The sequence below is a fragment of the Phialemonium atrogriseum genome (assembly GCF_030411735.1).
Source record: "Phialemonium atrogriseum strain 8032-3 unplaced genomic scaffold QBC33scaffold_36, whole genome shotgun sequence".
NCBI lineage: Eukaryota > Fungi > Ascomycota > Sordariomycetes > Cephalothecales > Cephalothecaceae > Phialemonium > Phialemonium atrogriseum.
In genome coordinates this window covers 27,920-42,608 of record NW_026848173.1, presented here as the reverse complement: position 1 = coordinate 42,608, position 14,689 = coordinate 27,920, and the positions used below count along the sequence as shown (strand labels likewise).

Genomic DNA, 14,689 nt, shown 5'->3' with positions numbered 1-14,689 from the left:
CCTTAGAGCCTGGGCTCCAGGTCAAGGCTTCCAAATCTTGCAAATCCAGACATAACTCCCGATTCCAGACACGGTGACAGTTTCTTGCTCTCTTTGTGATATATATTACATAACCGACGAGATTCAATCCCCTTGTTAGCAGATTTAGTCCTCAAATAACAACGCCAGGGTCGTGAAAGACGTTGTTCTAAGAGCAAAGAAGGCATCAAAGGCTCTCGGCTCAAGGAATTTGTGCTACATTTACCAACAATAACGTTGTCCCGAGCCTTCAATGATGTTGTGAGATACTAAGAAGCATGTTACCAGCTTTACTTACAAAGATTCAAGTCTATATAATGCGTTATCGCGAGTCCCTGAATCCAAAATGGAGAAATCGCAACCTCAACACGCTCGAGCATCAACACCAAGAACACCCATATAGATCACGATCTGCACGACGCCTGTTCCACCTTAAACAGCTATCCAAGTCCCTGACGAGATGCACAATCCCAAGGACGGTAACATCCAGGAAGCTACACTGTTGAGCCGCAAGTTGGTGCCCAATGGCGAGCTAATCACCAGCCAGATGTCGTTCCGAGTCCCCCTGGATTACCGTCAACCCGAAGGCGACTACATTAACCTGGGTGCCACCATGGTCCACGCATTCGCCACGCCCGGCGAGAGCCAAGATAACGGTAAGTACCTCGACAACAAAAGTCCCATCTTCGTCTTCCTCTGTGGAGGCCCCGGCACAGCCAACGACCCCTTTCGCATCCCCGCCCTGAACCGGGCACTGCTGACGGGGACCTTCCTGCAAAACACAAAGTTCCAGGTCCTCTACCTTGACTACCGTGGTACCGGGCGCAGCGACCCCATCACGGCCAGCACCCTCGCCAGGCTCGGAGACGTCCGGGAGCAGGCCGAATACCTCATGCAGTTCCGCCAGGACAACACGGTAAGAGACCTCGAGGCGGCCCGCAAGTGCCTATCCGCCAAGCTCTGGAACGACCACAACCGACCCTGGAGTATCATGGGCCAGTCATACGGCGGCTGGATCGCCCTCACGTACCTCTCCCTCTGCCCGGGCGGCCTCAAGGAGGTCTTCCTAACAGGCGGCCTCGCCCCTGTCGGCCACACCCCGGACGAGGTGTACGCCGAGACATACCGCCAAGTGCGCGCCCAGAACAGGGCCTTCTTCGCGCGGGACGCCCGCAACGGGCCCCGCGTCCGCCAGGTGGCGCTGCACATCCTGACCACGGGCAACAACCGCATCCGCCTCCCGAGCGGCGGCACGCTGACGGTCCAGCGGCTCATGCTGCTCGGGCGCGCCCTCGGCGGCGCGACGGGGCTCGACGACGTCGAGAGGCTTGTTGCCACCATGGCCGCCGAGGCGGCGTCGGCGGGCGCGCTGTCGCGGCGGACCCTGGAGCGGTTCGACGCCGCCGTCAGGCTCGCGGGGCGGCCGCTGTACGCGGCGCTACACGAGGCCATCTACTGCGACGGGCCGGGCGTGGCGTCTCGGTGGGCGGCGCAGCGCATGGGCCGCGGCGTCTTCCAGAGTAGTCCCGAGTACTGGTGGCTGCGGGGGGGACCCGTGACGGCGGCGCAGGTTGGTAATGAGAAGAACATGTTCTTCGCAGGAGAGATGATTTACCCGTTCCACTTCGATACGTTCGCTGAGCTGGTTGCCTTCAAGGACGTTGCCGGCGCTGTGGCCGCCCGCACCGACTGGCCTGCTCTGTACGACCAGGCTCGGCTGGCGGCTAACACCGTGCCTGTTTGCGCCGTCGGGTATAGCAAGGACATGTACGTCAGCGCCCGGCTGGGTCAGCAGACGGCCTCCAAGGTTAGGGGGCTCAGGTACTTTGAGTCTCCCGACCTTGCGCACGATGCCATCCGGACCAACACCGACCTCGTCCTGGGGTATCTTGTCCGGATGAGCCAGGGCCTTCCCGCTCGGGGTTAGTAGGACGGGCGCTGCTTGCTATCGCTTTTCTCCCTCGTGATTTCTTTGCTCATAAGTGAGTCTTTACCGGAAGTTTGGATACGTAAGATATATACCCCTTTCTATCCCTTTTGTTGGCGAGTTGGTTGAGATATCGGATGAACTATACACGGAGTTATGGAATTATACACGGAGTTATGGCTTACACTGCTCTCGATCGTTAATTGTGAGTATCTTGACTGCTGTAGCCCGTGGCTCAAAATGTCGCCTTGGTAGTTGTCTCGTGTTGTTCTGTGAGCTATGGTACGAGCAGGCGTGGAAGGGTTCGGGGCAGTTGGGTTTCGAGACTTGTAGCGTTCTCTCTTTTCTTCTCCCCTTTCTTCTTCCTTCCCCCCGTTGACTTGATCATCTTTTGGAACCCCCGATTGGAAGGGGCAGTAAAACAACTTGACGTAAGCGAAGACCCGGAACGGTCAGGAACGGATAATTGGACGACCAAATCGCAAAGTGATTCACCGACGCCAGGACTGAAGTGAATGTAAGGAGAACCTCACTGTGGTCCACCCTATATATACCCCAATACCAAAGAAGCTTCCATAGGCACTTCGTGATGACTCCGCTTGTTCACCGGGACATTTGGCGTAACGGGTGTTCTTACGGAGTAAAAACCACTTGCGCAACTGCGAAAGTGGTTTTTCGTGCCCGATGACCTGTCTTCGACTCGGCTCATCGGCAAGCTTTTTGCTATATTTCCACCCATGATCTATGTTTTTCTTACCCTTTACATCTTTCTACATTTTTCTACATTTTTTCCACTGGCTCAATTATTTTTACTGAGTCGGGGGGGGGGGGGCGGCGAGCAGTTACTGTGACGCATACATCGCGGCATCCTCAAATAGGGGCAACATATGCCACATGCATCCCGACCATCTTCGCAACCCTTTCACTCGATAAGTCACACCCCAAAAGGACAAACACAGGCTATAAACATATAACCTCTCCCCAAATCAAGCCACCTCACACTCAATGACCCCCTCAACGCCATTCCCCGGGTTCCATATCCCACGAATCTTCAGCCCGCACCGACCCTCCAACAACTCGCGCCAGTCCCCCTCCGTACGCTCCCTCGACCCAAACAGTCCCATCATATAGATATCCGCAAACGTGGCCTCCCAGCTAGCCCCGACAGGCGGGATGACATGCTCATTAACGACAAGCCTACTATACCCCGGCTCCATGACCTCCACAATGCGACCCACGATCTCGACGCACCGGTCATCAGGCCAGTCGTGCAGCACCGAGTGGAGGTAATACGCCCTCGCGCCGCGCACCGGCTGCTCGGCGAAGAAGTCGTGCGCCATGCGCTCGACCCGCCCGTCCAGCCCGTCGGCGGGTATCGCCGCGACGACGGCCGGCCGGTCCTGCAGCACCAGGCGGCCAGCCGGCGGCGCGTCGGGGAAGGCCCGCAGGAAGAGCTCCAGGTCGTGACCCACGCTGCCGCCCACGTCGACGAGCAGCGCCGCCGAGGGGGAGGAGGGGACGAAGCCGTCGATCAGGTTCGCGCGCGCGGGGTACACGGCCGGGTCTACCCAGCTGGGGCGGCCGAGGCGGTAGCCGCCCATGTGGTTGTTGAAGATGGCGCCGAAGGGCGGCTTGGCGGCGACGTACTCGAACAGCGTCATGTCGGTCTGGTTGCCGAGGGTGAAGGCGCTGTCGCGGGGCCTGGACGGGGCCTTGTAGTCGTTCTTCTTCATCCACTGGTCGAGGCGGAGCATGGGGACCAGGCAGACGGATCGGCTGCGTTTCCCAGGATTAGTGGGGGTCTTGCACGGGAGGTGGGAAAAAAGGGGGAGGGGAGGAAGGAGGAAAAGGAGAGTGTGATGGCGGCTTACTAGAACGGGTAACCGGCATTAACAAGGGGAATCGTCAGGGCCTTGGAGAAGTTGTTAGGCTTGAACTCGTCGACGTCCGTCTGGATGATGTATCCCATGGCAACAAGGTGCCTCAGGATGCGCCCTGTTTTGATGCATCAGCTCAGTCGCGGCAGTCAAGGAGCAGGAGAGGAAAGCCAATGAGCATACTCAGGGGGTCAAGGTCAAACTCCAGCTGCGAAGCAAGCTCTTGCACTGTCTTTGCACTCCCATCATTCTTCGCCATCAGATCGAACAGGCCAACGTCGATGCCCAGAGCTATACAGATGAAGGCGAGAGGTTGCGCGCCGACGTGCTTGAGCATGGTCTCTCGGGGAGTCTCTAGAGCTCGGACGAGATACCTTGCTTTCTCAAGCAGGTCAAGGCGAGCATTGCGGTCGGCCGAGAGGTCTCGCTTGCTTCCCAGCGACGAGATGTCGTTGAGCAGTCCGGGAACACTGCCGGCATCGCATGGCAAAGAAGCGATGGAGATGTCGACAGGGGCTCCCTCATCTCGTTGGAGGAAAGGAGATGCAGGCATGATCTTGATTCCGTGAGCTAATATGGTGACCCTTGGGGTATTTTCAGACTCCGGATTGAGCTCTCGGTCGCAAGGCAGCGAGCCCCAGGAGACGAGGGACACACCGGCTTTAACCTTGTCTGCTTCAGCCACACTCTCCTGAGATGCATTTGGTGGTGCACAGAAGAGCAGGTGACCTCGAACAACTTCCAACGTCCTCACATCCAACACGACAGGCTGTTTGCTTGTCACCTAGAGGAGGGGAGACACCCACGAACCCACCCACCATCGGCAGCACCATCGGCAGCAGCATAAGCTAGCAGACTGGCTTCTCACAGAGGCGCACTTGCCCTTTGCTCTCAACATGCCTCGCTGCTCGGATTGCCGATGAATGTCAAGTCACCGAAGGTATAACACAGCGGAAGATGGGGGGTCGCTTAGGGATGGGACATAGTACTATGCGTAGATAAATAATAGCAACCACATACCCCTCCCCGTGCCGTGTCCAGTCAAGCACAGCTCAGCTCAGCTTGTGTAGCCTCAAATTCCATATTGCCCCTGTTCGTCCACCACCAACGCTGCACAAGTGACCAATCCGGGTGTTGGAACCCGTCTACTGTCTAGACCGGCTGCAAGTGGGGACCAGGTATTTCACACCAAACGCCATGTGGCATGTTGGTTCAGTTCCATGCTTTGCCAGGTAGGTAGGTAGCCACGCCGCAAGGGATGGGCAGGACCATGAGTAGGTAAGACATACATGTGGCGCCTCCCTTGCAGTTGGTCGAGAAAGGAATGGGGCCGATCGAGGCCTAGCCTTGCGATACATCCATACGGAAGTACTGTGCCGTCAATTTTAATCGAACATTTGGAAGAATCAATCCCATCAGTGCGTTAAAAGGGAGTAACAGGCTGGCTTAGGTAGATTTTACACCTGCAAAGACCTGCCGGCGATTATGTCACAACTATCCTCTAAAGCCACGTCCGCATACCCTCGCGTTCCCCTCATTTTGCCTTGAATTAGCTGGTGTCCTCACCCGGGCTGGGTGGGCTGCACCGTGGGTTCCTCCTGGTGCCGTATCCGGTGAATGGGGGATGCGCCGGCGAATGCGGAGGGTTCCTGCGTTCCATCGAATCCGGTGCCGTCGCGGACATGTTTGGTTTTGGCTTCCTCCCTCTTCGCTCGTCGTTTCTGAGCTCTAATCTGGTTATGCTCCTCGGCAGTTAAAGGCCTCGGAGCTCGTGCGATGCGTCCAAGGCAGCACACGGTTAGCTCCACAGAAAGATCTATATCAGGATGGCGGCATGCAAAGTGCTCGCAAACCGTAGTAGGCGTCGTTACCGGCAGTGTGTAGAGAAGCCCAAGGGATCCGAAGAGAGGAGAGGAGCTCCACGAGAGAGTATCGGTAATGCAGTTGAAGGGGGAACTGGGCCGCCTTGAGGACATCAATGACATATAGGGGCGGGGGGTCAAGGCAGAGAAGCCTCACGAATTCGAGGTCTGTAGAGCTTCCTCCGTAAGAAACCAGGACGTAATCTCGACCCTTCTCCAAATAGAAATCTTCGCGAATGCTGTTCAGAGTGCCTGTTTTGTCCAACCTGGTAATGGTATGTCTTCATCAGATTTTCCAATGTTGACTGATCTAGGGCGGGGAGTGTAGGAAGTGACTGCCCAGGCACAGGGACAGGGAAGGATTCCAGGACCAGGCCTTGCTGCCGCCGTGTATTCAGAATAGCGAGTACAAGTTGTAGCCGATGGTCATCGACAAGCTCCTTGTATCCATCGCCTGTATCGACATCAACTGAGACGACAAAACGTCCTTGATAGAGCAGCTAGGGAGGTCGTTTCCTGAATCAGTAGTCGCAATTGGACTAGAACTTGAACCTGAACTTGAGTATCTAAGGAAGCAAAGGAACAATGGCGTGGTCGGTGGGTGATGGAGTGGTAATTACTCCAGTCAAGCCACATGCGATTCGAGCTAGAATCTTTTGGTGCCAGCGGTAGTACGTGAGTCATCTTTTCCTCCAGTTAGTTTTAGGAACTAGAAATGGGCTTCACAACAGGAAACAAAAGGTAAAATTTGTAGTTCAAAAGAAACGTTAATGAACGCATGAAGCAGTTGCTGGAGGTTTTGCTGGTTCATTCTGGGGAAGATCGGCAGCAAGTGCGTCATAGTTGCAAATGCTTGGCAAGACATTGACCAACCACAGCGCCCCTGATTACCACCCACCCCTGCTGCATCATGTTCAGCCATGGACGCCATTGCGTGATACAAGGTGCTTTGCGGGTTACCATGTCACCTCCAAGTTGGGCGGCATTAATAAGTATATCACGTATGTGTGGCAGTGCGGCATACTTCTCCCCCCCTCTTTCCTTTCCTCGACCACGACGCCCTCCGGTACAAGCCCATGAATAAGACAGCCTTTCTCCGCCCAGTGGTGCCCTTGTCACGATATCTTGTTCCACGACAGCAACAGCAGCAGCAACAGCAGCTGTTACCCCGCATTCTCGCACTTCCACTGCCAAAGACCCCGCTCTTTCCACGGCCCCTCTCGACTGCCACTCGAGCCATGGCCCAAGAATACAAGATCAAAGATCTCACCTCGCTGTCCCTCAAGCCAGGAGACAAGCAGGAGGTCGAAGTCGAAGGGCTGGACTCGAAGGTGCTCCTCGTCAACGCAGGAGGCCAGATCCAGGCCATTGGCCCGAAATGCACCCACTACGGAGCGCCGCTGGTTAATGGAGTCTTGTCGACAAACGGGCGGTTGACTTGCCCGTGGCACGGAGGTAAGCTTTGGGATACCCCCGTCCGGGGCATGGGAAACAGGATTGGACGTCGCTGACCTGGTCACCCACCGACAGCATGCTTTAACACCAAGACTGGCGACGTCGAAGACGCCCCCGCCCTCGACGCCCTCCCCGTTTTCAAGGTAACTGAGCGTGCCGGCGCCGTGTACCTGACCGGCGAGGCCGAGACCATCAAGAGCGGCCGCCGCAAGCCGACGCTGAAGAAGAACAAGACCGCCCCGGGTGCCTCGAAGGCCGAGAAGGTCGTCGTCGTGGGCGGCGGGTCCGGAGCTTGCGGCGTCGTCGAGGGCCTGCGCGAGGCGGGCTTCCAAGGCGGCATCACCCTGATATCCTCCGAGGGCTACCTGCCCATCGACCGGACCAAGCTGAGCAAGGCGCTGCTGACCGACGTGAGCAAGCTGCAGTGGCGGGACAAGGCGTTCTACGACGAGGCGGCCATTGAGATTGTGGGCGACGAGGTGACGGAGGTGGACTTCCAGGGCAAGACCGTCTCGACGAAGAAGGGCGACAAGTTCCCGTACACAAAGCTCGTCCTGGCGACCGGCGGGACGCCCAGGGCGTTGCCCCTGCAGGGATTCAAGGTACTGGGCAACATCTTCACCCTCCGCACTGTGAATGACGCGAAGAACATTGTCGATGCCATTGGCGAGAAGGGCAAGAAGATCGTGGTCGTCGGCTCGTCGTTCATCGGGATGGAAGTGGGCGGCGCCACTGCGGCCAACAACGACGTCACAATTGTCGGCATGGAAAAGGCGCCGCTGGAGCGCGTCCTCGGCGAGAAGGTCGGCAACATCCTCCGTAAGGGCATGGAGGGCAAGGGCCTCAAATTCTACATGAACGCCGGCGTCGAGAAGGCAGAGCCGTCGACGTCCGATCCCAGCAAGGTGGGCTCGGTGCACCTCAAAGACGGCACCAAGCTCGAGGCGGACATTGTCATCCTCGGCGTGGGCGTGGCACCGGCGACGTCGTTCCTGCGGGACAACAAGGCCATCCAGCTGGAGCAGGACGGCTCTCTCAAGACGGATGAGGCCTTCTCTGTGGTTGGCATCAAGGACGCCTACGCCATCGGCGATATCGCCACGTATCCCTACAACGGGCCTGGCGGCAACGGCAAACTCACCCGAATCGAGCACTGGAACGTGGCCCAGAATGCGGGCCGCACTGTCGCCAACCACATCGTGGAGCCGAACAGGAAACCGCAGTTCTTCACGCCCGTGTTCTGGTCGGCTCTGCACTCGCAGCTGCGCTACTGCGGGAACACGACTAGCGGCTTCGACGACGTGGTGATGCAGGGGAACCCGGACGAGGGCAAGTGGGCGGCGTTTTACACTCTCGGAGAGACGGTGGTGGCGATGGCTAGCATGGGGATGGATCCTTACATGAGCCTGAGCGCGCAGCTCATGAGGTTCGGGAAGATGCCAGGCAAGACGGCATTGCGGGACGGACTGGACCTGCTGAGCTTAGGACCCCCTGAATAAGGAGGGATAAGGGAAGGAAGCCAGAGTTGGGGAGCTGGGCAGTGAGTGGGATGGAAGCCTGGGTTTGGGAGCTAGCATCCCTTGCGTCTTCCCACCTTCTTTCACCATCCTAGAAGCATTCCATAGGTACCTACCTACCTGACGATCCATTTCGATGACCAGTTTCCATTATTGTCTTTTCATTTTTTTCATCGTATGTTTTCAGTCGCCTTGAGAACCAATGCCACTGGTGGAAGTCCTGCTTCCTACCTTTGTCAGTAATCGTAGTGGGACAATGAGCAATCTGTCTCGCCGAGTCGAATGCCCTGTGCAAATAAATCCCACTTGCTTGATGACACCTTTGGCATCTTAATCCCATCACTTTCACTTCCCTTCCATTCACCTTTGCCCAAATCAGCTTTCTCCCCGGTGCAGAATTTTCCATTTCTGCTTCCGGACGTTGGCAATCGTCTCCTCAACCAATGTCGGGAAAGAAACCTTTTAATCTTTGATCTTTGCTCTTCGCCATCCAATTGCTTCTTTCTCCATCGGCATCGCCAATATCACCGCTCAATTGATTGCTTGTAATTATCACCACCGCCCAACATGGAGTGGGAGCGGGAGCAGGATCGGGATGTGCTCAGCAAGCTCCCACCCGAGATACTCGTCATGGTCTTCGAGTTCTGCCCCACCCTCCAATGTGCCCACAACCTGATCCACGCCTCCCCCGCGGCGGCCCGCGCCTTCGCCCACCACGGCGGCGCCATAGCCGAGTCCCTCGTGACCAGCACACTCCCGCCGGTCCTCCGCCCGCTCGCCCGCTCCGTCGCCGTCCTCCGCACCGCCAGCCCCGACCGCCTCCCCTTCTCCGCCGACGCGTACGAGCAGCAATTCGTCGCCGGCCGGGTCGGCGACCGCGTGCTGGCCGACCTCCTGGACACGACCTCGTCGCCGCGCCGCGTCCTCGCCTGGGCCGCCCGCGTGTCCGGCCTCGAGCGCGCCGTCCTCGCCCGCCTGCTCCGCGACGCCCACCTCGCCACCCCCTACCGCCTCCGCGACCCGTCCTTCCGCTACCGGGCCGAATCCCCGCACCTGCAGTTCCCCGCCGGCGTGCCCCTCATAGCCCGGCCCCGCGCCGTCTCCCCGTCCGAGCGCCTCCGCGTCCGCCGCGCCCTCTGGCGCCTCGCCACCGTTTTCGCCATGCCGCCCGCCCGCATCGCCATGAAGGAGCTAGCCTGGGGCTCGGGCTCAGGCTCCGGCTCCGGCTCGACCTCCACGCCCCGAACCCCGGGTTCCGACCCCTCCACCAACAACAGCAACAACAACCCAGCGGACGCCTTCCGCTGGGGCTCCTGGGGCTCCGCCGCCGCCGACTCCCTCAACCCAGACTACGAGTACCAGCGCCTCCTCCTCCCGCCCGTCTGGCGCGGCATGCCCGCCTTCGAGCGTCAGGAGCTGGCCTGCGTCTACGGCTGCCTGCGCGACCTCCTGGGCGGCGCCTCGCCGCTGCTGATGCTCGGCCGGCCGGCCGCCGGCGCAGGCGCTAGTCGCATCCTCGGCAACTACTACGACTACGAGCACGACCACGACTACTACGACGACTACGACGACCTCGAACACGACCACGACCACGACGACCGAGCCATCGCCGAAGACGAAGCCGAAGCCGGCGAGGCCGAAGCCGGCGAGGCCTACGCCGTCAACCGCGGCCTGGCCATGTACCTGTCCTTCCTCGCCACGGGCGCCAACCCCCCGTCCCCGCTGCGCAGGCTGGGCATCTCCGACTTCCGCGTGTTCCGCCACCTCGGCGTCGGCATCTGGGACGCGGCCCGGCTCGTCGACCTGGGCCTGTGCCTGGCCTCCGCGGCGACGGGCGACGACGACGACGACGGCGACGACGCCGGCGGAGGAGGAAACGTCACGATGGACCAGGTCATGTACACGTGGAGGAGTGTCCTGCTGACCGAGCTGGAGAAGGGGCGCTCGGGCGTCGAGTTCTACTCGTCGCCTGGGTGTGGGATGCAGATGGCCTGGTGGCGAGCCCATCTTGCCGGGCGGCCGTCCCGGCAGGGGTTTTCCGGTTGATGGGCGCGCGGGTTTCTCTTTGTTGCTGCTGTTGTCTCATGCTTCATGGCCGGGCCTGAGGGAGGACGATGTTCCTCTTTGCTAACTGTTGCTTGGCGTTCAAAGGCCGGTTGGCTGGAATGGGGATCACGGAACTACATGTCTGGGTTTTAGAGAGGAGAGAATAACAATAATGTGTCAGAGGGGATGTCATGAGTAGCCTGTCTTGGGGTGAATTAGGGAGACTCGCCAGGCTACAAGCTTCAGTCGATAGCTTCCATTTAGTTCAACGCTCCCGTCGTTTCTCCTAAAGCTTATCGTGACTATACCCGCTCCACCTACATACAATTACCAGGCCACTTACCGGTAGTAATGTCACATGGGAGGATGCATACGTGAGGCGTGCTCTGACCAAGCATCGGCAAGGGGTGCAGGAAAAGAAGGTTTGCAAAGGACGACCTCGCCTCCCAAAGATCCTGTCCCACCGCTCTCTCCACTCTTGCTAACGTGGATTCTGGCGTATATATCAGGGTTTCCGCAACTCTGATGCAGTCGATATTAGGCTTAGCTTAGCCTTGCCAGTCCCATCCACCGAGCTCCGGCCCATCGCTGTATGCTCGGGATGTTCGCATGATATCTCTAATATCCGGACCATCTGAGAGCCTCGGCTACAACTGTTGAGAAGAAGTTGACCCTGAGCAGCGGCTCAGGGATCGCGAGACATTTCCTCATTCCTCATTAAAACCCCATCTCGAGCCCAACGGTCATATTAACCGGGACGCACCGCCTCCCCAAAGGGGATATCACAGCCATGCAGGCCTTGCATGGCATCTAGTCCAAATGTACCTAGCAAACAACCACTCGGTTCATTCACCCAGATCCCATACCGCCGTTGAGCAGCGACCAGTACGTCGTGTCCACGCCCTGGAATGCCCAGTCGTCGCCCTCCGCCATCAGGTCCGGGAAGAGGAGATTCTCGTCCTGCGGCTCGAACTCCATGTACATACCGTTCGCCACGTAATCGCCCGGCGAGAATTGCGGTTCCTCTATCGTTGTGTTGAAGTCCATAGCCTGCTCGATGCCCCCGGTCGCGAGAGGCTTAAGGGGGGCGTCCGGGGCGTGCTGCAGGCCATTGGCACTAGAATTGGCACACAGCATGTGGGCTGCATCTCCGACCGTGAGACCCTCCGCGAACGGCGCCGCCGCCGCCTTGGCAGACGAGTTGGGGTGGATGCTGATGGTGCCGAGGTACGGGATGGCGAGGTGCAGGCGCTCCAGTGCCGCGCTGCCGCACTCGGACACGCTGTGGCCGTGGCCGGCGCTCTGCGCTTCGAGGATGACCATGAGCTGGCCGACCATGTCTGCGGATTCGCGCGAGAGCCTGTCGTGGTTGACGATGGCGACATGTTCCATCCTCTCGCGAACCACCTCCACCAGTTTCCTGTCCTCTTCGCGCTGGCCACAGGTCGCGAGGGGCTGCGGGTTGGCCGACGTGCCCGGTTTCGGGCTCAGGTAGCTCAGCAGCAGCGTCATGGCCGCCATCAGGGCCGCGTAGTCGATGTGGCGACAGGCAAAAGCAGAGCTGATTAGCGACCGGAAGCTGATGAATCGCTTGAGCACCTCACGGCTGGATCGTACGCATGTCGCCTTGCTATAATCGTACCGACTCTCGGATGGGTCGCGCAGTAGGTAGGGCAGATGGAGCAGGACCAGGAGACTGAAATGGTGAATCTGAAGGTTCAGATGGCAGGTTGATTGCGCTATTTGCGCGGGCGTTGCGAAGGGGTTCAGCAGGGGCTCCGCCCACCACTGCCGAGCCATGTTCTGGGCAGCTGCCTCGAGGTCGCAGTCTATGATCTGGGTTGTTGCGTATGCTTGAGGGGTCTTGTTCGAGTTGCGATCAATGATCCTGCCTGCAATAACGGTATGGAACTTTTCCAACTTCTCGGCTGGCGTGTCTCGTGCAGTCGCTTCGTCTGAGGCGAAGCTATTATCTTGAGCGCCAATGGGGAGACCCAGAACTAGCGAGAAGTAGCGATCGCAGAAGATGATCCGGTACCACAAGCTCTCAGGTGATGGCTGTAGCTTCGAGTTGGACCTAGGATCTGCTGATTTGAGAGCATGCGAGCCTGCTCGATCGATCCCCATGAGCTGTCCTAGGCTCAATGCTCGGCGGTAGCTGAGCCAGGCTTTTCGTAGGTTTCCGGCATTTGCCTGCCAGACGCCCTGGAGGATGAGGCACTCGAGACCTTCGGCGGTACCGATAACCTCATCGTTGGATGTCACGAGATCTATGACGGTCGACACGATATTGGCCATGGTCTGCGCGATGGTAGACTTCATGACGAGGTTTTCCTTGTCAAACGCCGGCGGTAATTGCTGCATGCAGATTGAAACCTGCAGAAGGCGCCTCGCCAGGACCGTCGGGTGGCTCGATACTGGAGGAATAAGAGTAAGATGGCTGAGCGGTTCGGAGTTGCCCTCCGTGATATCTTTGTTACTGTAGAACAGGCTCGTCACGAAGAGGACTCCGGGGCTTTCCCGGACGATGGTGTTCATGTCTTGTTGGTCGGGAAACAGGCCTTGCAAAATTCTACACACCCGTTCGTATCCCTGGGCTGGAACTCTCTCAGATTCCATGTTTGCCGCCTGTGCCGACTCCGGGGTGAGCATGGCTGGAGACGACTGCGACGCCGATCCTCGGCTGTGCACGCCAGCAAGTAGCCCGGCAGGAATAGCAGGGGAAAGCGAGCCGTTGGGAACATTGACCGGCTGGCGTACGGCACCCGGAGCGGATATGGAAGGAGATGCCGAGACCCCCGAAGCCATGTCTAGGTCAGTAGTCACGCTCGCATCGGGCACCATGCTCTCGACGAGCTTCTCCATCAGCTCTTCCAGCCGAGCCAGGCGTTGAGCCAGGCGGCGGTCCGGGGCCGGCTCCGCGTGTGACGCATCGACGAATTCCTGACTCCGGCACGCGGAGCCTCGGGCCCGACATGGGATGCAGCTGGCGTTCGCGTTCGCGTTCGCGTCATCCTCCGAGGCAAACTGGCATCGGATCTTGCGGCGCCGGCCTACTTAGCGTCAGCACACCGAGCTCTGAATATTCTTGGTCCGAGAGCAGGTGCAGCACACACATTCCCAGCAGCTATGTGTCCCCTTCCGGACCTTCCTTCTCTGGGAGTCGGCTGCTGTTCTTGGAGACTTGGCCGACATGGTGGGGCAACACGAAAGGATATGAACACCAATTGCTACGAAAAAGGCGAGCCTCTCTCTCTCCACAGTTCAGGGAGCGAGATTTCCCTGGAAACCCCATGTATTGTTGCGTAAAGGGAAAAGGCGAACATGTGGTGCTCAATTGCAAGGTAAGAGCAATCAATGGCTTGGTCTGATTCGTCAGCGTCGAAATATTTCGTCCGTTTCGGACCCCGACCTCGGTCGATTCCGCACAAAGTTCACGCCTAACAAATTTGTTTTCGGAAGCAACTGGTCATTACCAGATGGACCTCTTAGTGTAAGCATCTGGTTAAGTAGGTACTTACTGACGTGGTTTTGGATCATCGAAGCCGTCGCCGCGGTTAAGAATGATAATGGCGTTGGAAACCCTCCTTGATTCGAGCCGACAAGCAACGCTACTAGCGATTGGAGACAATCCTGTCGCTTGAGGGTTGCTTACTCGTTGCCGATTCGTAGTTGTAGAGTCTGCCTCTTGGTCCTACAGTGTCCTGCAAAGGGGTTAAGTGCGAGGATGAGGGCGTCGAGGTATTGGACGAGAGTGGTTCCGAGCTTCTCCTGGGCTATCTCAATCCTGGATTTGCATGTGTTGCCTGTGAATTGTCCATTCGTATCTTCATGCATTACGCCAGCTGCTCTGATGGAACGCATTCCGCCCTCGTCGGAGACAACTGAATTCGGCCAGGTTGATCAAATCCCATGCCCGCTCATTGGAAGGGGTCAACGGTCGGCGGACGGGCAAGTACCTATGGTTACGTACGGGGTAAGCAATCA

At 58.3% G+C, this 14,689-nt stretch overlaps 5 protein-coding genes across 5 annotated transcripts; 3 read left to right on the top strand and 2 right to left on the bottom strand.

The window, feature by feature from the left end:
- Positions 1-231: 231 nt before the first annotated feature.
- Positions 232-2,335, top strand: QBC33DRAFT_599425 (proline iminopeptidase). Its single transcript, XM_060432031.1, has one exon. The coding sequence runs from the start codon at positions 479-481 to the stop codon at positions 1,943-1,945; it is 1,467 nt and encodes a 488-aa protein (XP_060279099.1). The 5' UTR covers positions 232-478; the 3' UTR covers positions 1,946-2,335.
- A 472-nt stretch (positions 2,336-2,807) lies between these two features.
- Positions 2,808-4,671, bottom strand: QBC33DRAFT_599421 (S-adenosyl-L-methionine-dependent methyltransferase). Its single transcript, XM_060432030.1, has 3 exons — positions 4,006-4,671; positions 3,817-3,940; positions 2,808-3,721 (listed from the first exon to the last, which is right to left on the bottom strand). The coding sequence occupies exons 1-3, from the start codon at positions 4,373-4,375 to the stop codon at positions 2,932-2,934; spliced, it is 1,284 nt and encodes a 427-aa protein (XP_060279098.1). The 5' UTR covers positions 4,376-4,671; the 3' UTR covers positions 2,808-2,931.
- A 2,251-nt stretch (positions 4,672-6,922) lies between these two features.
- Positions 6,923-8,923, top strand: QBC33DRAFT_599415 (putative apoptosis-inducing factor 2; the record flags this gene model as incomplete). The annotated part of the gene is made up of 2 exons (XM_060432029.1): positions 6,923-7,139; positions 7,215-8,923. 2 exons carry the CDS (start codon positions 6,923-6,925, stop codon positions 8,636-8,638), a joined length of 1,641 nt encoding a protein of 546 aa, XP_060279097.1. The 3' UTR covers positions 8,639-8,923.
- On the top strand, positions 8,821-11,126 carry QBC33DRAFT_599405 (uncharacterized protein). The gene has a single exon (XM_060432028.1). It carries the CDS (start codon positions 9,224-9,226, stop codon positions 10,700-10,702), a length of 1,479 nt encoding a protein of 492 aa, XP_060279096.1. The 5' UTR covers positions 8,821-9,223; the 3' UTR covers positions 10,703-11,126.
- Positions 11,127-11,551: 425 nt separating this feature from the next.
- On the bottom strand, positions 11,552-13,897 carry QBC33DRAFT_563293 (uncharacterized protein; the record flags this gene model as incomplete). Its single annotated transcript, XM_060430265.1, has 2 exons — positions 11,552-13,755; positions 13,819-13,897. The coding sequence occupies 2 exons, from the start codon at positions 13,895-13,897 to the stop codon at positions 11,552-11,554; spliced, it is 2,283 nt and encodes a 760-aa protein (XP_060279095.1).
- Positions 13,898-14,689: the final 792 nt, after the last annotated feature.